We start from the raw sequence: 22,619 nt of genomic DNA on the forward strand, positions 1-22,619 counted from the left end.
CTGAAGCAGGCTCCAGGGTCTGAGCTGTCAGCACAGAGCCCCACTCGGAGCTTGAACCCAGGAACCGTGAGATCATGATCTGAGTGGAAGTCAAAAGAGTAACTGAACCACCCAGGTGCCCCAGCTGTTTTCACGTGAGGAGTTATATCAAACCTCAATAGAGTAAAGAGGTGTGTGTGAAAGTGTTTGTTTGTATTTGGCTATATATGTTATATACAGTATTCATCATTTTAAGGAATTACTATAAATTTTTTGAATTTGTTTTCTCTATTTCTAATTTCATTTTGAATTACCTCCATATGTGTGTGGTAAGTTTGCTTTTTTTTGGTATTCAAGCAGTTGCAAATATTTATTTATTTATTTGCTACATAAAAATATGACCACTAGAAGGCATTTGAGAAATATTCATGAATAAACATATACAGGGAAAATTGATGAAACCCAGGGTGTGCCAAATTGTCCTGATTTAATTCAGACTGTAAGTGTCTATTATCTCCACTGAAGGCGATTGTTTGAAATATAATTACGATGGTGGCTGCAATTATGAAGTTTGAATAATTTGGAGGAGAAAATTACTCTGAAATCAAGGGTCGTGTCCCATGAGAAGTCCTTTCTCCAGCTTTGCCCTTTAGGGTGCTCTTTTCGAAGTGTGAATTCCATCGTCTTGGAAGTATGTCAGGGTAAGATAATCTGATATTTCTTTGTCTGTCACATCATCAGCATTTTCTTAAACAAGAACCGAAAATGCAAAAACGTGCAGAACCTGTAGAAATTCAGCCCTGCCAGCACTTGCCCTGTTGAGAGGTAAGGATACAACAGGGCATATGCGCAGTTTTCTGTCCTTAAGCTTCGTAAATAAGCAATAAGAACTTCAGTCATTCTACAGTTGGCTCCGCTAAACAGTGTGTCTCTGTAAGGTGAATTAGCTCTTCCATGCTTGATGCTGGAGTCATCATCCTGTGAATGATGCTGGTTTGAGATTGAACTTCACAGTGGTTGGTGTACGTTTTTCCTTGCTTGCCACCTTGTCAACTTTAATGAAATGTAGTATACATTCATATGAGAACAAAAAGCATAATGGTGAACTTTGTTAGGTTTTTCACAAGCAGAACACACCCACATAACCAGATCAAAGACAGAAGATCCCCAGCCCCCAGAAGCATGCACCATGCCCCATTTCTCATTCAGCCCTCATGGGATTATCATGCAGACATTGATACACCATCCATGATGACATTTACTTGCTTTTGAACTTTGTATAAATTGAATAATAGGATGCACTCATTTGTGTCTGGCTTTTTTTACTCAACTTTTTGTTTATGAGATTCTTTCATGTAATAGATTTCCAAACTGTTTGTACCAGTTTATTTTCCCCATTGCATTGTATAAGCATGCCAGTTGTCAACAGTTGGAATTGAGAATCCCAAGCCTTTTTTTAAAAATTTTTAATGTTTATTCATTTTTGAGAGAGAGAGAGAGAGAGAGAGAAAATAAGCAGGGGAAGGGCAGAGAGAGAAGGAAACACAGAATTCAAAGCAAGTTCCAGGCTCTGATCTGTCAGCACAGAGTCCGATGCGGGACTCAAGCCCACAAACTATGAGATCATGACCTGAGCTGGTCATGAACTGAGCCGAAGTTGGACACTTAACCAACAGAGCCACCTAGCTGTGCCTTCCAAGTCTTATTTAATCTGGGCCTTTCCAGTGATGTGTGGTGGCATCACATTGTGCTTTTAATTTGCTTTTCCCTAATGACTGCTGGAACTGAGCTCCTTTAGATGTGCTTATTGGCCATTTGTTTCACTTTTCTGAAGTGCCCATTCAGATCTTTTGCCCATTCATTCTCTTACTGGATTGTTGTTACCTTGTTAGCAAGTTGCAGAGATTTTCTCACAATTTAAAGTGAACATCTTTTCAATATCTGAAAACCTCACGAAAAAAATAATGAAGATCCTTTAGCGCAAGTGTTGATGAGTTAAGTGGTCTTCAGAATCTAAAGCTAAGAAGATATTCTCTCCTGTTTTAAAAATAATTAATGATAAAGTCTACACTCTGCTATTTTGACTGGTTGTGCTTTGCAAGGAGATTTGAAAGAGAATGCATTCTGATAGGATATCTGAAAACAGGAAGCATTATTTCCACGGTTTAAGGCTGTAAATGATCTATTGAATATGATATTATGTTAAATGAATGTTAAAGAGCTCTAGTTATGTTGATATTTGAGTGGTCTGGTTCAACCTTATTTTCCCATAAGCCTTAATTTTTGTGAGCTATTTTAGGGGTGTTTGTGTGGCTTAGTCAGTTAAGCATCTGACTTCTGCTCAGGTAATGATCTTTTGGTTTGTGAGTTCGAGCCCCATGTTAGATTCTGTGCTGACAGCTCAGAGCCTGGAGCCTGTTTCAGATTCTGTCTTCCTCCCTTTCTCTCACTCTCTCTCTCTCAAAAATAAATATTTAAAAATTTAAAAAAATGTGAGGTATTTTGTATAATGCAATGTTGTACAATATATTTTAGTAGACACTTGTATTTCATGTGAAGTTGTACATGAGTAGGCACCAAGTACTGATTTAAATTTTTATCAAAATTGTAGCTAAAACTTTGTTTTGAATAACTTCTCAACTTAATAAAACTTGTTATATTACCTTCTAAGAGTACTTCATATAAAGAAAATAAGTATTATGCCAATTTGATAGATAATATAAAATTAATTAAATGAAAAAAACAACATTTTTGTAGCTCTTAACTTCCTTTTTCCATGATTAGAGTCATGTATTTAGAATAAAAATGTCTAAATTCAATTTTTACATCAACTAAAATAACAATGCAACCAATCCCTTTGACTTTTCTCAGCAGACTTTTTGAGATTGTTTGAAGTATAACCTCACTTCTTTTCAATTATCTCTATGCCAGAAACTATTTCACCATGATTTGAAGTCCAGAATAGTTTATTTATACCTTTCTCCATGTACAGGTTTATTTTTGCTTTTTACATTACTAATTAGTGTATCTACTTATTAGTGTATTTCTTGGCCAAAGTAATACCCATTGAGAATAGAGGCAATATTTTATTTATGTATTTGTTTTTTGACCAACACAATGTCTAACACAGGCCTCATAGCATACTCTCATATGATATAGAAAGAATAGTAACTCCTCCATTAATATGTAAAGAAAAATCTAATCCTTGTCTGAGAGAAATAATTATTTCCAAAAATATCCCTTGTCTTCTCTACATTATTATTTTCTTTTTACACTGGGAAATTTTTATTTTTAATATGGTGAGAAGTTTCCTTGTTTTAGTGCATTGCCTGACTATGAAGGTTTATATCCTGCCTCACCTAAAACTATGCTTAAGACATTGACCTTACTTGGCTTTCTTGGAAACCTGAAATTCTGGTCCATGGGTTTTTTATTTTTGTCATTCATTGATAGGTTCTTAGTAGATGATTTCTCTTATCTCCAGAGTGGCTAAACTCTGACTTTTAGAACGTTAACTCAACAAAATCAGTAGACCATCTGTTTTGAATTCATTTTTCTAGACTAGAATGATGATGGAGTCAATGTATTTATTAAAACATACTTTTAGGGTACCTGATCTATATGGCGCTATTGTGGGTATCATAGACTGCAGTAGTGAATATTATTATCTTTCCCCACAAGAAAATTGCATTCTAATTAGGGAGCTACATTATGAATAAAAAGATAATACAACATAAATGAAAAAACATACAAGTGAATAAAAATATAATGCTACAGTGTGACTTGGGCTGCCATTTTAGACGTGTATCAGAGAGAATTACTTGTCATCGAGGAGATGACTCACTGACACAGACCCAGATGAAGGCTGGGAGACAGCCATGTTCCCATTTGAGTGAAAATCAGGTGAAGCAGAGGCCCTAGAACAAAAACAGACTTGGACCATTAGGGTGCACCAGGAAGATCATGAGAAGAAAGTGGCAGAAGGTGAGGTTGGGGGAGCATCCAGGAGTCAGATTCCATAGGACCTTGTGCACCATTATCAAGACTATGTTTTATTCTCAGTATGACAGGAAGCTCCATCACTTTGATTTCTCCAAAGAAGAAACTGTGGTGGGCAAGATTGGAAGCCAAGAGATGACAAACGGTCCAAGAGAGAAATGAATAAGCACCCTTTAGCTTAAAATCTCCTTAACAATAGCAACAGTTGCTTGCATGTGGGCAGTTAAAGGATACCATTGCTTTGTGCTTTGTGGAAGCCATTCCATATATATGCCTTTATCTAGGATCTCTGACTATACCTACTAGGTTTGAAAAAAGTCTGATTCGAACTTTTATCGAGCAGCCACTCATCAATTCCCTGCTTGCTCCCCATCTTTCAGGGTGTTTTTATATAGCATGCTAAGGGAAGGTTTCTGAATATTTTTCTAGTAGAATCCCAGGAAAAGAAGACTGTTTTCTCAGATACTACCACTGGATTTTAAATTAGTTACATTTTCTGTGATTGATTAGACCAGGGTTTGCAGTGTGACTTCATTGCAGCTTGAAAATATGCTTCCTCATGTCTTCTCTTTCATATAATTTTCTTTGACATGGCCCTGAAATTGTCCATAATTATTATCTTTTATCTATAATTTGGACGCCAACGCTGTCTTTCTCATACAAACATTATTTTCTTTAGATGGACACACTTGCTGTTTGTGAAGCAAGTGCTAATTTATTCCACAGAACATAGTCTTGGTCAATTTCACCTAATGTTCATATCTATATCCTGGTCATTTGATCATGAAATTATACTAACCCACAGACTGCTTGTGAATGAAGATTTTGTGAAATGAATACATAAAAAAATTATAAAATTCTTTTTTATTATTACACTAGTATGTTTGCATTTTATAATTTTAAAATTAAAAGTTTTTACTTGTATCTAAAATAAGCACGTGTTGCATATAAACCAAATATATGTGTATACCATTTTGTATAACATAAATATCAGTTATTGCATTTTCTTATGTTGGAATTACTATTTATTTATATTATTTTTCCCTGGACTCTTTGCTTTAAGAACCATGTCTTCCTCTTTTGCATCTGACTTGCAAACTTGACTTTAGTATAGTATACATAGCAGATACTGTATAAATTGAATCAATAACAGGACACTCATATATTAGAATGGCTTTAAATTAGTACCAAAATAATGATTAATTCATATAGTGTCTACTGGGAAGAATCAAATAATGTTGTATCTAAAAGAATACGTATATTCATTTTGTTTCTTCAGGCTTCCTTCACAGCTCAGTTATCCTCATGCTAGCAGAGAAGCATGGCCTGACCATGATCGCATAGCATGTCCTGCTCTTACCATCAGACTAAAAGCCAAATTTAGTGTGTGTGAGTGATAAAATGATTAAATTGTGGATAAATTAAAACACAACTCTTAGAAGGTGCAAAAATGAATATGGATTGGGTGAATGATACATGATTTAACTTTTCCTTTAGTTGAGAAACTATACATGATACAATATATATGTTAAATGTTTTCTTTTTGAGTATCAATAGAAGTTATAAATTTACATTCAAATATCTGTGGTAGGATAAGTTTATAACATTAAACAAAATGAATATAGAATTCCCTTCTCTTTGGTATTTTCCATCTGAAGGTCAATAAAAGTAAGGTGAGTCCTGAAATAGCAATCATCACATTCTCCTTTGTGTTGAAGCTTCATAGTACTTCATCTGAGGGATTATGAACTCTCAGATGACTAGTATTTCTAGATTTTTCCTCTTATTGTTTGCTGCTGCCCACCCTTCTATTCAAAATGATTTTACTGTGTCTGAGTTAAGACCTAAGTATTCTGTTTTAGGGCTCCCTATTAACTAACTCTAGTATTAGTAAGAAATACTTTTTAATGAAATATTATCACATATTTTCATATTAAACCAGTGTCCTTTCTTGCTATACAATATTTTGTTTTTCGTATGCATATTTATTAGAAATTACACCAGAAATGAATGTTTTCTCATGTTTTCACTCATATATATAAATATAAATTTTTACATGTAAAAATATAATATATATAATAAATAAAAATATAATATATATAAAATTCCATATATGTATATCGCTTACATATGTAATTTCATAAATGTATATAAGTTATAATTTACAATGTAAAATTTTACTGGAGCGGCATTTATCCCTGGAAACTACTGAAAAAGAAATTTTCTGTATTGATCATGTAAAGCTTTCTTCTCCAGAGCAACTCTGGTGTGGTTAGCACAGTATCGAAAACACTGAGCGGCTGCGGGAAGCCAGTTTAGCAAGGCCAGATGGACGCCATCTAGTGGTTGTGCAGACCTGCTGCAACCTAATTTACTGAAGGTTGCCTTCAGGGAAGTGGTTCAGAATTCAGATGCTGGAGCCAAGCAGATAATATAAGTGGGAGAAATGGGTGGGGAAAATAGCATCATCAGTATATATCAGACCTTTGTGGTATTAGAACTATGGTTTAAGTATATAAAATAAATAAGATGTAGAAGAATATATTTTAAACTCAGGATGGAAAGAAAAATTAATTCTCTGTCAATAATGGCCCCAGGGAATGGTGAGTGCAGCCTAGTAGCTGATCATCAGGTTCAACTGATAGGTGTCATACAAGAACACAGGCCTGGTTTTGCTAGGCTTGACAAGTTTTCAGGAGAACCTGGAAATCTGGATTTGTATACGAAGCCTTCTAATTTAATATGTTGGCTCATTTTTTTAAAGATGTGACATGACTCCCACTTAAATACTTCTTGGGGTTGCATTAGGTCATTTTCAGATCTTTTTTTCAAAGACTTTCTTGAATTCATTGATTTCATTTCTTTCAGAGGATAGAAGAGTTTTGGGGGACATCTTTCAGCAACATTGTGAAGTAAGACTAGAATATAAAGTTACTGAATAACTGCTAGATTTGGGTCTTGGTTGAAGATTATTTTTATTCAACAATAGACACTATTCAAGATGCTGAAGTTATAGCTGTAGGCAGGACAGACTTCTCCTTGGTCTCAACTAGTGCTGTGGCTCAATGGGATACCCAGTAATGTGATCACAGGGCATAGTACATTTCTGCATGGATAGCACACTGAGCATTTAGATCGAACCTTCCAGGGTTTATCTTCGTCTTTAGCTCCAGAAAGAATTTAAGTTCATGATTATATCACTTTGATGTATCTTTCTCATAACTTGCTGCTGGGCAGCTTTGAGTTCTTAAAAAATAACACTAAATTTTACCGTGCAAAAAGGAGAGAATAAAACACTAGATAGCTGTTTGTTACTTTCTTTCACCAGAGCCCTTAATTTTGACCACATCTTTCCTCCTCTGCACAAAGGAAGGGAATAAAGAGAAAAAGGAAGAATGATCAGGATCCCAAATCCTTTGAAATAGTTGAAAAAGTAGGAGAAGCCGAATGAAACGAAAGGATCCATAAATAGCCCTGTGGCCCAATTCCTTGTCTCTGGCCTCCTCTGTTCATTATCTGGAGCAACCACATCCAAAGGCAAGGCATAGACCTTCCCATTGCCCACTGGACTCCTACAGGCCCTTTCTTTAGCTCTCTTTCCTGATCTACGACCACTTTCTCACTTGTGCTTTCTGTCCCAGTTCCCTAGTCTTTCTCCTTGCTGTTCCTCCATCGCATCACAAATGATCTCCCTTACACCTTTGTGCTGGTGTTCTCTCTGTCTGAAATAGTATACTCACAGGTATCCACTTCTTAACTTTTACATGTCCTTGCTAAAGTGCTACTTTCCGAGTGAGCTCTACCCTCACCTTCCCATTGAGAATGAAAGCTTCTGCATTCTCAATCCCTCCATTTTATCTTACCCTACCCCCCCGCCACAGGACCTTTTAACATAATAGAACATCTACTTACTATGTTTATTGTAAGTATTTCTTCTGCTATACCATGAGAGATCTTTGTCCTGTTTACTGGTGTACCATGAGAGATCTTTGTCCTGTTTACTGGTGTATCAGAAAACAGTGTCTGCCATATACAGGTTCTCAATATTCATTTTTAAAATGAAAGAATGTTGAACTTCTTTTTACTTAGGTCTGTTTTCACAGTTTGTTTTGGCTCCCCAAACACATGTTAAAAGCTAAAAGAAGTTTGTATGTTTGGTCTCCATGTACAGGGAGGTCACTTTGTATAGATAATTAGTATAAAAAACTATAAAGAAAAAATAATTGGCTTGAGGCAGGAGAAAGGGCAAAGAATATGAGGTCAAAAGATTTGTGATGCTATCCTCGCTACACTTCCTACCTCTCTGATCCTGAGCTAGCTATTTATTATATCTGAGTCTCAGTTACCTTATATTTAAAATAAGAATAATAATAGCAGAATCTATCTTACTGACCTTATAAGTATATGTATGTTTTCTTTCCTAACATGTACTTGTCTCTTTTAATACTTAAGCAAATATATGTCCAAATTTGCCATTATTTTACTTTTCTGTTCACTCGACAGATTTGCCCTTTAGAATAAAAGATCCATGGGGATATATCTGTGCCTTTGTTTTTCATCATTGTGTTCCCAACTGTAAACACTATGTCTGGTACATCATAGCTGCTTAGTAAATATGTTGCTGAATTAATAACTAGGCAAACTTAAGTGATAGAGTTCATGTAGCATAATAATAGTAAGTTGGTTTATAGTCAGTTATTGCAATACTGTTTGTTATTACTGTTATCACTGTCACTAAGCTTACGTCATCATCACATCTGTTACTCAGGCCTTAATCCACTGCCAAGAGGATGATCAACTTCTTGTGATGCTATCTTAGAAGTTTCGTGAAATAACACAGAAAACACTTGGCTGATGTAATGATTTTGTTGTAGGTCTCTAAGCTGGCGGGTGTTTTGGTCAAGCATGGAGTCAAGAAAGGTGACACCGTGGTCATCTACATGCCCATGATCCCGCAGGCGATGTATACCATGCTGGCATGTGCAAGGATAGGAGCCATCCATAGTCTCATATTTGGGGGATTTGCATCCAAAGAACTAAGTAGTCGTATTGACCATGCAAAGGTAGGTGCTTTATTTGGAGAAATCAAGTAGTACAGCCATGTTTATCTGTGAATGAACCATCTGAAAGTGCTCTGTACTTACTAGATTCTCCTTTCCAGTGAGATGCTTAAAGTTTACGGATTTTTTGACATATATATATTAACGAAATTTTATTTTGGGGTCAGTTTTTTTTTTTTTTTTGTAAAACACATCCTGCTAGGTGCTGTGAAGGATATAAAATAGAAGATTAGGTATATACTTTTCAAGTTAGCTTGCCATGTATTTGGATGTATGAGGCATACAGGAAAAATAACTAGTAACCAACTTATTCATTCACCCTACATTTATTAACTTCCCGCAATATGCCAGGTACTGCCCTTAAATCTGGATAATGAGTGATACTTATCAAATGGATGGAACGCATGATAAAGTTTTATAATTTACACACCTCCAGGAATGATGGTGTTGCACAGTGAGGTAGAGTTACATGTTTAAAGGGGTGTACTAGGATAACAAACTTGATTAGGCTGTTGTGAATTGATCACTGAGATATTACCTTCAAAGCATTTAACTCAATACCTCGTATATAGTACTCACTTAAAAAAAAAAAAAAAGGGTTAGCTGTCATTCCTCTATAAGTCAGCAAACTTTTTTCTGGCAAGTTACTAGATAGTAAATACTGTAGGTGTTGTGCATTACAAGTGGCTGCAGTAAGCACTCAGCTGTGTTGTTGTAGCACACGGGCAGCCTTAGACACTACGTAAGCAGAAGGCATGGCAGTGTCCCAGAGAAGCCTTACAGAAACATGCTGTGGGCAGAGTTTGGCTCTCAACTATCGCTCGTAGACCCCTGAGTTAGAGGAAGGAACCATTTCTTTTAGTTGGAGTGGCTGAAGAAGACTTCCTGAAGGTGAGATTTGAGTTAGATCTTGGCTAAGAATCAGCTAGTTGAGGAGAATGATGGCATGGGATCCAACAGGAGAGAAAAGGAATAGGAGTCCAGCATTAGACAGGAAAAGGTAAAATCATCTGGTGGACAGTGAAGAGACTGAGGAGGCCAGAGAGGGAGACATGGTGAGCTTGCAAAGTCAGTTTTTGTCTGAACTGGGTGCTGTAGATCTTGATCTGTCAAAGTTTTTGAGCAGGTGGGTGTCTTGTTGTAAGCAATGCTAAGAGGTGGAAGTTCTTACAAATGGTGTGAGTAGAAGAGAGGAGAGGGTGGAATAAGACCTTTGGCAGACGATCTTTTTGTGAAGTGATGGGCAATGTGCGGCTGAGTAATAGCAGTGAGAAGATTAAGGAAGGAAGGTCGTTATGGCAATAAGAGACAGGTGGCTTTCAGAGTTCCATAAATCCGGATGAGACATTCCTGACAAGGGAACGAATATGTGATGCTAGTGCGAGATAGAGAGTGAGGGTTTGCATATGTGACTTCATCTTGTAACAGATCAGTTATTAGAACTAGGAAGCTGGTTTGTGGACTAACTAGATTTTTCCTCTTTCTTTTTTAAACTTGTTGAGTTAGTACTTATTAAGGTCATTCTAGGGGAAAATATCAGTCACTGACCTGCAAACCAGTGGGCAGTTGGTGGCTTCTCCAACGAAGCTGTAGACTCCAGTTTTTTAGCTATAGAAATCCTAAACACCATCCAGATAAAAGAATGAGATGTATTATTTTCTTTTTAAAAATAATGGGGAAATTTAGATACTTAAAAATGGATTTATCAAATGTATCCTATATCACTTGCTGTTTTCATTCCACATACACACACACACACACACACACACACACACACACACATACACACATGCACACACAATGTGTGTTAAGCAGGTTAGGCAATGAGTGTATATTCCTATGGGCAAGACCTTTGAGCAGGACAAATTAAACGTGAGAAGATAGAGATATATATCTGAGATATTTGGATAGAATTGAAATCAGGAATGATTTTGATGTCATGATTTCAAATAAATTGGCTTAAGAAAAAAGCTTTGTTACCAGCTGACAATGGGAAGAATGTACCCTAACAAGTCAGTCTAGACTAAATAGAACCTCCAATAAAAGGCTGTTAATAGAAATGTAGAAAGGATTCTTTTCTTGAAATGAAGGGTCTAATTTTGACTTTATTAAATTATTCATGTTTTGATATATTCTATATATATTTTTAACTTGATATGGAACTTACTTTCATTTATTCTGAAATCTAATCTTAGGAAATGTTGCCTAGAGTTATTTTCGCGTGTATCATAGATAGTAAAATGTGAATTCTATTCAAGTGCTGGATCTTTAAAAATATAATAAAAGGAAACAAGACTTATTTCTGTTTTCTTTCCTTTCCTTTCCTTTTTCTTTTTCTGTTTCGTGTGTGTGTGTGTGTGTGTGTGTGTGTGTGTGTCTTTTAAAAAAGGTAGGTTGATATAGCGGGAAGAGACAGGTTCCGTAATCAGACAGAACCGGCCTTCTTTCTAATTCTGCTACTTGTAACCTGGGACAAACTATGTCACTATACTGGGCCTGAGCTCCATGAATATTAAACGATATTCAAAAAGCAGACAGTAATGATATATGCATATATTTGGTATAATATAAACCTTCCCTAGATAAAATGTATTGTAACTGGAAATCAGAATTCAGGAATAGATGCACTGTCTTGGATTGATTATCTGTCTCTTGAATAATTTATTAGCTCCCTCCTTTGCTTTGGATTTCTTGGTGAAGAAACAGTGTACTTAAAAGAATAAAGACGTGTTTGTTTCTGCAAATTAATGAGAATTTTGGTTCAGTTCCAAAAACTTTTATTGAGAGCTTACTGAATGGTAAACAAGCACTATACGAGGTTTAGAAGACACAGAGTTAATTGGGGTCCAGATTTGGCCTCAGCGAGCTTCCTGTCCAGCGGCTGAAGGAACATTTGACTATACTTGGGCATCTGAGGCCTGCCCAGAATGGAGAGTGACCCTAACTTCTTAAGCTTCCTCCAGGGACCCCTTTTGGCTACATCTCTGTATATCTTGAAAAAGGACTAGCAAGTCGTCAGGTAAAGAAAATACTGAGTGTATCTTAAGGAGCAGGTTCAGGCTTGTGGGGCTTGAAGCTTAAATCAGTTGGGGGCCCTTTTACGAAAAATACAACAAAATTTTAAATATAGTATTTGGCAAAAATGGACATTTTTAGAATGAGTAAAGAATCATGAAAAAAAATCAGAGATTTGGGTCCCCTTTTTTCTGTGGTCACATTTAAGCAGAGATGCTGACATTTAAAAATGTACTAATGCTTCCTGATTGCCATTGGCTGGCTCTCCCCACCTGAGAAACACTACAATGTCACAAAAACCAGTGGGTACTGGGACCTTGGTAATGAGGGGCCCCTAGGCTTCCATTTCACTGGTTCAGGGCAAATCTATCTGGCTTCATGAATTCTTTGGAAATCATTTTTTATTTTTATTTAAAAATTTTAATGTTTATTTTTGAGAGGGAGAAAGAAAGAAAGAGAGAGAGAAGGGGGGAGAAGCAAAGGAAAAGGGGACAGAGGATCTCAAGCAGGCTCTGCGCTGACAGCCTTATGTGGGGCTTCAACTCTTGACCCCTGAGATCATGACCTCAGCCAAAGTCAGACGCTTACTTGGCTGAGCCACCAAGTGCCACTGGGAATTATTTTTTAAACAGCTCATACTCACTAGCCCGAAGCCTCACTGAACTTACAGTTTTGAACAGGTGAGATCTATGTGGAAGTTGTTAGCTCTACAACATTTACAAAGGAATTTTTTATTTTCAGGCCATTTATTAAGTGGAGAACAGAATCATTTAAGCATTTCTTTAGAAATGTCAAAATGCCAATCTGCACCTGAAATATTGTGATTACCTTAATTGGTGTTGTTAAACTTTCTCAATTACTGTTATTTTTCCTTTGTAGCCCAAGGTGGTTGTTACAGCATCCTTTGGGATTGAACCCGGAAGGAGAGTAGAATACATCCCACTTCTAGAAGAAGCACTGAGACTAGGACAACACAAACCAGATCACGTTCTCATTTATAATCGTCCAAACATGGTAATCGGAATATTGAATTTGGTTCTTGCTTATGGTCATGTGCAAGGCTTATTCTAGTGTTGACCTTATGAAAGAAATACTTGATTTATAAACCATTAAATATACTTCCTCAATATAACCATTTTGGCAAAAATAGTGAAAACTGTATGAATGATGTTTTCTGTCTTTATGAAAAAGAAAACTAGCTTAGGGGCCCCTGGGTGGCTCAGACAATTGGGCATCCGACTTCAGCTCAGGTCATGATCTCGCGGTTCCTGGGTTCAGGCCCCATGTTGGGCTCTGTGCTAACAGTTCAGAGCCTGGAACCTGCTTCAGATTCTCTGTGTGTATGTGTCTCTCTCTTTGCCCCCCCCCCTACTTGTTCTCTCTCTCTCTCAAAAATAAATAAAATTTAAAAAAATTTTAAAAACTGGCTTAAGACAATAAGATTCAAATACACACAGTAATAATATATCATGTTGATGAATTGGATTCTCTGCATAGTCTATTGTGGTGTCATATATTCATTTAAATTATAACAATAATGATAATTTTAACAAATAGTGGCTGCTTACCTTATTATTCTTTTTTTAAATATTTTTATTTATTTCTAGGAGAGAGAGAGACAGCGTGAGCAGGGGAGGGTCAGAGAGAGAGGGAGACACAGACTCTGAAACAGGCTCCAGGCTCTGAGCTGGCAGTCAGCACAGAGCCCGATGCGGGGCTCGAACCCATGAACCGCGAGATCATGACCTAAGCGAAAGTCGGGACGCTTAACCGACTAAGCCACCCAGGCGCCCCTGCTTACCTTATTATTCTTGATATCCTGCTAATGAATACTTTTAAAAATCTTCCTGATACCTTTGTGAGCTACGTGATAGCATTATTCCTATTCTATGTAAGAGGAATTCAATGAACAGGGAGAAAATACCTTGTCCCGCTGGTGTCAGGGTCATGATCTGAACACATGTACTCTGACCACATGTGTGGTCCCTCAGCTCTCCTGCTTGTGGAGAGGTATGATTATTTGTATATAAAATCTGTCTTTCCAAACTTTAGAGAGGCGTTTAGTCTAGAAATAAAAACTATGTTCAGGAAAACAATAAAAACTATGTTCAGGAAAACAAAATATGAATATTCTAAGCACATAAATTATTCTGTGATCCATGAAGGAAGAAAAAGCAGTATGATACAAAAATGAATATATTTTACAGTGCTTTTCCTAGTAAATTTGATCTAATGATCACCTTATTTCTATATTCAAGAAGTTTCAGCTATTTATAGTGGAACCATCTTGGGCTCCTAGCACATTAACATTCTTTGCAGAAGAAAAATTATAAGAGTGCAAAGAATCGTGTAATGTTATGGAACTCTTGAGAGATTACCTGCAGAAAATGCTTAAGTGACAAGATACAAGAAGAGAAAGCATTAAAGCTATGTCATTTTGATTACCACCTAGCAATTCCCATGGCCACATTAAATTCCTGTGTAAAGTTTTAGTAGTCTGTGGTTCATAAACTGCTGATTTTAATATTCTTACTGTCTCAAAGAATTTTGAATTTCTTTCAGATGCCCTCAAGCATATTTTTTAAAAAGGCTTGTTGTTGTTAAGTTAAGGAATACAAAGAGGCTTTGGGTATGAGATGGTTAGAGGAAAAGTAGAAACACATACACGTATACACAGGTGTTTCTGTGAGTATGTGTGTGCTAATTATGTGAGTATGTGTGGGACATTCACACATACAGATAGTCATGAATTTGTAAAGAATTTATGCTAGACGCAGAGCTAAATAGTTGCAAATAATTCTTATCTAATTTTCACAAACCAATGAAGTAGATGCTATTACTGGTCCCGTTGTGTAGATGAAGAAAGTGAGTTAAGGAGAGGTCAGAGCCCAAAGTCACAGCCAATAAGTGATGTCAAGGTTTGGATTTGGTCTAGTGACTTTTATCCAACAAGATATATGCTATTTCTTTTACTTTATAAGCACACTGACTATGGGTATGCAAGTTTCCTATTCAGGTTTTTCTAATGCAAATTTCTTCTCTTTTCCTCCTAATAGGTAGAGGCCCACTCTTCAATCCCTCCCTCCCACAACTGGTTTACTTTCTCTCCCTTTCCCCTTTTCTTGAGGCTCTTCCCTCTATTTTCACTTATCTTTATTTTATTTTATTTTATTTTTAAAGTATGTTTCTTTGTTTTGAGAGGGAGAGAGAGAAAGAGAGAGCAAGTGCATGCAAGCAGGGGAGGAGAAGAGAGACAGACAAGGAGAGAGAGAATCCCAAGCAGGCTATGCACAGTCAGCATGGGCCCTAAGTGGGGCTCCATGAAATGGAGCTGAAATCAAGAGTCAGACACCTAACCGACTGAGCCACCCAGGTGCCCCAACTTGTCTTTATTTTAGATGAGGGCTTTGGATGTCTCCTGTCCTTTATAGTTGGACTGCTGTTTAGTTAGTAATTAAACTCAATGGACTGGATTTGTTTTCAGCTTTGAGATACAAATTATGAGTCTCGGTGGTGTGTCTCATTAATCAGGATTGCATTTTTGCTAAAGGAGGTAAAAACCTGGCTGCCACTCCTAGGCTTCAAGCAAGCAATGACAGAATCAAAGGAATACCACAGGAGTCAACTCTGGTGCTCTGCCAATATTACCTTTTAAGAATAATAACAGGACACATCTATAGAAGCAAATGTACAGATGTAGCTAATGCTGATTTTCCCTCTCTTTCTTTTATCAAATCATCTTTACACACACCTATAGAGGATGTTCTTAGTCTGAAGAATAACCATTCATTCAAGTCTTATTTTGTGTATCAGTAAACATTTTATGTGATCATCCAATTGACATTTTTCATTATAGACTGTGATAATTTTTTTATAGGTCTGTAATTGTAATGCAAAAGTCTTGGCAAGTTGAAATTTGTTGTGTTTATCTGATTCGTAAAAACAAATGGAAAAATACAATTTAGTTACAGTTTACTATTTTTATTTATCTCAGTGGCACATTCCAGGTTCATTAGAGTGAGGCTGGAGAGGATGATTGGGCTTTAAACTTCATCTTCATGAAGTTCAACTCTGATGCTTATCTATTAATGTATTTATTCTCAGAGGCATTTTATTTGTGACATTATATTAAAGTGTGATTTTGTAAATGTACTTATTTAAATATGTGACCATTTTTTGCAACCCTGATTAATATATTAAGGAGCCCGAAAAATAGAAATGGCCTGGCTTTCCTAAATCCCTCAGAATCTCTGAGTTTCACTCAGGGATCACCTGGATGAAATAAATGGTTACATAAATTTTAAGTCGTGAATCTTACTTAGTAACTCTCACTGAGGAATGTGTCGCCTATACAATAAATTCTCTAAGTGTAAACTTTCTGGTGTGTCATCTGGAGCTTAGTTAACATTTCTGAAAATAATTAGACATGTACGGAGTCTTAATTCTATTTACAGAACTGTGACCCTCCGTTAGAATAATTCTCCTGCCAGGCACTTGGCTACTCTTTATCTATCTGCCTTACTTCACTGGCACCATTTTAAGTAAAGAGATCTAATTCTTTTTAAGATGTCTCTGACTAACTCATGACTATTATCATAAGGTATATAACACAGAGCTCGGTTCTAGGAACAAAAAAGAAAACAAACATTTCTACCATATTAATCAATGACTTGGGGAAAAATTGGGTAGCATTCTAGATATGTCATGTATGCTCATTAATTCTCAAAACTAATTTTTGTTCTTGAAAAAACAAAAATAGATTTCTCCTCCACCCTTGAAAATGATTTCTTCATTTGGAAAGATGGCCATAGTGTTAAGTCTAAGAGGCCCTTATATAAAGAGAAATTTTAATGGGTTAGTTGACATTATATTGAAAAGGCTTCAGTTCCAAAATAAAAAGAAAAGTTATAAAGATAGAAATTGGTTTATAAAGTTAATGGTGTATGTATGTTTATGGAAAACAGGAACCTCTGTTTGTTAAGCTCTAACTGTTGATGAAAACATGACTGCATCACATTGAATTTCTTAAGTATTTCCTTAGATTTGAATAAAACATGTCCTTTTGTTGAAGCCAACATCAAACTGTTGGACTTTTTAGGAATATTTATTTTAACTCATGACCTTGAAATATATAGTCCTCACTCTGATATTTAGTGCTATATAGATTTCTAGTCATATGCTCAGACTAATACAGATTCAGCCAGTCTCCACTGTTCTTACCTCCTTTATTCAGTGCATATCCCTGTATACTTTCTGTGTAGGAGACCGTTCCTTTGGCTCCCGGTCGTGACCTTGATTGGGATGAAGAGATGGCCAAAGCACAGTCACAGGACTGCGTCCCTGTTCTTTCAGAACATCCGCTCTATATTCTTTACACATCTGGAACAACGGGGCTACCAAAGGTATTTGCTCTCTTAAGAATAAGTATGTATAGAGGCAGATTTCTTTTGTCCTGAGAATGTTTGATTACGGCCTATAAAGGCAACTGTACCTGAAGGATTAGACTTGGGTGCTTTATACCGTAAAGCTATGTTGTGTTCAAATCTAGAAGAGTATTAATTATACCGAATGTCAAATGCTTTTCCCCAATTTCTTCCAAAATCTTCACATACATCAGCAAGCTGCTATTGATTTTGTAACCTATTAAAATGAATAGGTATTTGATCAAACATCAGTTTCATAAAATTTCATAAAACTATATTTTAAATTAAATAATTTTATTTTCTAAATTGAGGTGTGACTTTTATAGAGTATGGAATTGATTTTTGATCTAGGGGAATTCAATTATTTGTTATAAATGCAAGTTTGAGAATTGGCCTAGACAGTTTGAACAACAGGCAATTTATCCAGAGTATTGAACTATGTGATTTGCAGCACTGAAGACACTCAAGGATTTTTAAATCTGCTTACCATGAAAGGTGTTTTCACAAAACAAAGTTAGAAGCATTAATATTTTTTCAGGTATCAAATAAAAAATAAATGGCACTTTTGTCTGTATCTCCAAATTATACTGTTTCTTCATACAACTTCATAAAGGCTTGCAATGTCATCTTCCTATTCATTTTAAATTTTTTTAAGTTTACTTATTTATTTTGAGGGAGAGAGAGAGAGGGAGCGGGGGCACGTCAGAGAGGGAAAGAGAGAGAATCCCAAGCAGGCTTGCACTGTCAGCATGGGCTGGAACCCAGGAACTGTAAGATCATGACCTGAGCTGAGATCAAGACTTGTACACTTAACTGACAGAGTCACCCAGCTGCCCATATTAGGGAGTTCATTAGTCACTGAATCCTAAAATTTTAGTGGAGGAAGGGGCTTTCACAATCACTCACATCCTGGAGGACAATGGCCTCTGCCTCTTTATTTATATTAGATTTCTGTAGCATCAGATTTCTGAGAATATGATTTATTAATAATATTAAAATAGTGATTCCATTAGATTAGTTTTAAAAATAAAAATTAAGATGTTCCACATAAAACTCACTTGTTTATAAAAAAGGAAACATTGGTAGGGAGTAGAGTCTCTTCGAGGACAGAGACCATGTTTTATTACATCTTAGTGTACATCATGCTTTTTTAAGTTTATTTTTATTTACTTTTGAGAGAGAGATAGAGAGCAAGCAGGGGAGGGGAAGAGAGAAAGGGAGAGAGAATACCAAGCAGGCTCTACACTATCAGTGCAGAGCCCAATTGTGGGGCTCAAATTCACGAACCATGAGATGATGACCTGAGCTGAAATCAAGAGTCAAGACACTTAACAAACCGAGCCATTCAGGTGCCTCACTACCATTGTGCTTTGTATGTAGTTTGGTGCTTAATAAATTCTTGTTGTATCCATAAATAAAAACAAATTTATGTCATTGTAGAATCAAACCCTTATGTTTTTTTTTTTTTTTTCACAAATCTGGTCATCTGTAAAATAAATATTCCTTCATATTGATGACTATGCCTTGTTCAAGCAGTCCAAATAATCTTCTGGATTCAAACTTTAACCTTCCACCTTTTGCAATTCTGCATTATGCACCAACCACCTAGAGTCTAACTGGATGTGTGGCCATAAAATAAAGTGGGATTCAGCAACTTAAAATCTAATAGAAAATTTCAACATGAAAGGAAATCCCCGACCCTGAAAACATAGTATAACCTAACCAAGTAAAAAAGAACTCTCCAAAAAATCACTTTAGTTCCTATTAGCCTGAAAGATTCTCATAAAAACAGTTGTGCCACTTCAAGATTTTGTTACCCTGAATTTCACTTAGTCTGGATGAGGATCTCCAAGGTAGGAACAGAAGAGCTTGTCAATGACTCTAACCTGACTCAGCCAGTGTGGTAGAAATGAAAGTAACATATAGAGCATCAAATCTGAAAAATGGTAGTTCCAAATAAGGAAGGCTCTTAGCTTTTCCAGGTTTTGCCTGGGTCAGGAAGTTCTCTTTTGGAAATGCCCAAACTGAAGATCATTTGAAGTTTTAGTCATTTGCATTTACTTCTTTATGTACTATCTTAAAGATAATCTATTTCACTACATTGGAGAAGGCTTTAATTGTGTGGAGATCCCTAGGTATGTCGAATTCAACTCCATTCAATATATATGTATTGGGTGTTCATTCTGTGCTAAAAGATATGGGTGAACCACAGTCCCTTCAGTCTCAAGGACTGACATAGTCATGAGCACATATAGGTGAGGTAGACTGTTATCCTTGGTATAAAAGGACAATACTATTTCTCTCTCGGAAATGATGAGATTGAACGGTATCTGAAGGATTCCATTCAATAAATTCAACAAATATTACCAGCCACTGAAATACGTGTGTAGTTCTCTTTTAAAAAGTTTAAAAGTATCTTCTATAGCCAGGACACAGGAACTAAACAAAGAGCTATTTAAAGGTGGAAAGTGTTATGAAGAAAAATAAAATGGGGTAATTGGACCTAGTGGTGGGAAGAGTGGGGGAGCTATTCTATTAAAGAGTGGTCAGAGAAAGCTCTTATAAGGTGGTGTTTGAATGATGAATAAAACTTCTTCATAGAGTGGCATCCTAGAGAGGAGAGCACTGTAGGCAGAGAGGTCTGCATAAGCAAAGGTAGGAGTGTGCAAGAAAATATCCAGAATGGCTAGTGTATGTGGTACAAGTGAATAGGACAAATGGTTAGATATATAGGCAAGGGCCAAACTCTTAAAATTTAGCCAAGAAGTTTAGGCTGTATTCTCTATGTAAGGGATAGAGGACACTAATGCTTTAAGCAGGAGAGAAAAATATGAAGGATAGTAAACCCTTGCAACATTCTCTTGGGAAAATAAGCAAGTACATACAATGGAGGCAAGGAGATTCATTTCCAGGCTGTTTTAATTTAGGACTTTACTTAAGACAGCACATGTAATAAAGAGAAATCAGATGTGGTTCAAAGATAGGGGTGAGACAGAAGACGGGTCCAAGACTCGAAACTGAGAACACAGGCAGATGGTTTTGGGTATTTTCCAAATAGAAACACAGGACATGGTTTAAGACTGGGGAAACAGAGTTTTTGAACATAGTGAGTATGATATGTCTTGGACCTGAACATGGAGATGCCTAGCCAGAATTTGGAGGTGAAGGTCTGTGTCCGACAAGTGCATCTGGGTTGGGAGGTAGACTTTTGTGGGTCATCAGTGTAGAGTTCTGGTATTTAAAGCACGGGGGTGAGTAGGTTTTGCAAAGTGGGGCAAGCAAAATGGCAAGAAAAGTAGTCATCTCTCAAGGTGTCTCAGAAATACTTTCTTCACTCCTTTAGTGCACTTTAGAATTTCACTTGCTTTGAAATTATACATTGTCAACAAACCTTTATGTCACTTATCTTATTCTACCTTATGCATACCAATTTTTATTTACTTATCTTCATAATGTTGCGTATTCTCAGAAGTCTTAGAATATATTTCATATATCTTTGAATCCACTATGTCACTAACCTAAAAACAGGACCATGGTAAATTCTCAAAAAATTTGCTAAATGATCTTTGACTTCCTGAGTTAGTTCCCAGACTCCTCTTTATTCATAAGATTCTCATTTCACTTTTGGTAGGTATAATCAGGATTAATGGGATCTGAAATTTTAATATTTGCATTTACAGAATAGAAGCACAGGGAAGATGGGCACACATACATTCATGAAGCATTTAAATATAAATTTCATGTCATCATATAATTTGTTCTCTCAATCTTTGGTCTTCATGAGGAAAAATAATGTTCTGAGCCCATAAAAATATTCTGCTTAAAATACTCATTTTTCATAAGCACATATAAGACACACATAAGGCAATCTGTTCTTTGGTTAGAAGTTGAAGATATATTTAGGGCGTATTTGCATCTCTGCATCTGCCAACCCTGGATTTGTTAGGTTGCTGCATGAGAGGTTAATCTGCAAATATTCTAGCAACCACAACTGAGCGACTTTGGATACATTTCTGCAGTGTTGTGGGCTTCTATCCTGTTTGGTTTGGGTGTCTGTATTCAAGATACTTCAAAGTACTGCACAGTGCAAAAATTCCTCATCTGGATGGGAAGCATCCTTTGGGGAGGGGAGATTTAGTGGTGGTCATACTTCTCTTCTTCCAGCTTGATATCATGAAAGGACAGTGAAAATCACACACGCACACAAACACACACATGCACGCAACAAACAAAGAAGTACTCTAGTGCCAAAGCAGAAAAGAGAATGGGGGAGGGTGGGGAAGCCAAGGATTGAAAGGAAAGCATGTGAGGGTATGAGGCTAAGTGACGGAAGTCAGACAGAGAGGGAGAAATACCATATGAATTCACTCCTAGCTGGAATCTAAAAAACAAAACAAACAAAACAGACCAGAAACAGACCTATGAATACAGAGCACAATCTGATAGTTACCAGAGGAGAGGGGCTGGGGAGATGAGCAAAATAGGGGAAGGGGATAAAGAGATGCAGTCTTCCAGTTAAAAAGTGAAAGAAAAAAAAGACACAGATACAATGTACAAACTATAAGGAATATAGTTAATAATATGTAACGACTTTGTAAGGTGGTAGAAAGTAGCTAGGTTTATCGGGGTAACAGGTAACAACTGTGGTAACAACTCCTAATGTATATAAATGTTGAATCACTATGTTGTACACCTGAAATAATAGAATATTGTATGTCAACCACACTGCAAGAAAGAGGAAAGAAAAAGAAAGAAGAGAGAAAAGAGAGAGAAGGAGGAAGGAAGAAAGAAAGAAAGGAAGAAAGAGAGTGAGAAGGAGGGAGGGAAAGTGGGAAGGAAGGAAGGAAGGAAGGAAGGGAGGGAGGGAGGGAGGAAGGAAGGAAGGGAGGGAGGGAGGGTGGGCGGGCAGGAAGTACAGGAAAGGAAACAAAAGACATGACAAGAAGGTGTAGGCCTTTTGTCCTGATGTTCATTTGCACAGTTTATGTCACTTTTATTCCCACATGTTGGGTGGCATTCATATTTCTTACCCTAGGACAAAAAATAGGAGAAACTCAAATAAAAAAGCAGTGAACTTTTTTTTTTTTTGTTACCTGTGGTACAATTCTTGCAGTTAAAACGCTGAACTTGCTATACCTTTGCC

At 36.6% G+C, this 22,619-nt stretch overlaps 1 protein-coding gene across 4 annotated transcripts in view; it reads left to right on the forward strand.

Annotated features, from left to right (window-relative positions):
• The window catches only part of ACSS3 (acyl-CoA synthetase short chain family member 3), a 160,714-nt gene that overhangs the window by 41,570 nt on the left and 96,525 nt on the right, over window positions 1-22,619 (forward strand). For all 4 annotated transcript variants that reach the window (XM_039235553.1, XM_039235555.1, XM_039235552.1 and 1 more), the window contains exons 3-5: window positions 8,853-9,041; window positions 12,933-13,067; window positions 17,315-17,455. In XM_039235553.1, coding sequence (XP_039091484.1) covers window positions 8,853-9,041; window positions 12,933-13,067; window positions 17,315-17,455 — 465 coding nt within the window. The remainder of the gene's footprint in view (window positions 1-8,852; window positions 9,042-12,932; window positions 13,068-17,314; window positions 17,456-22,619) is intronic.

The sequence above is a fragment of the Hyaena hyaena genome, unplaced genomic scaffold (genome assembly GCF_003009895.1).
Source record: "Hyaena hyaena isolate Hyena2069 unplaced genomic scaffold, ASM300989v1 scaffold_99, whole genome shotgun sequence".
Lineage (NCBI taxonomy): Eukaryota > Metazoa > Chordata > Mammalia > Carnivora > Hyaenidae > Hyaena > Hyaena hyaena.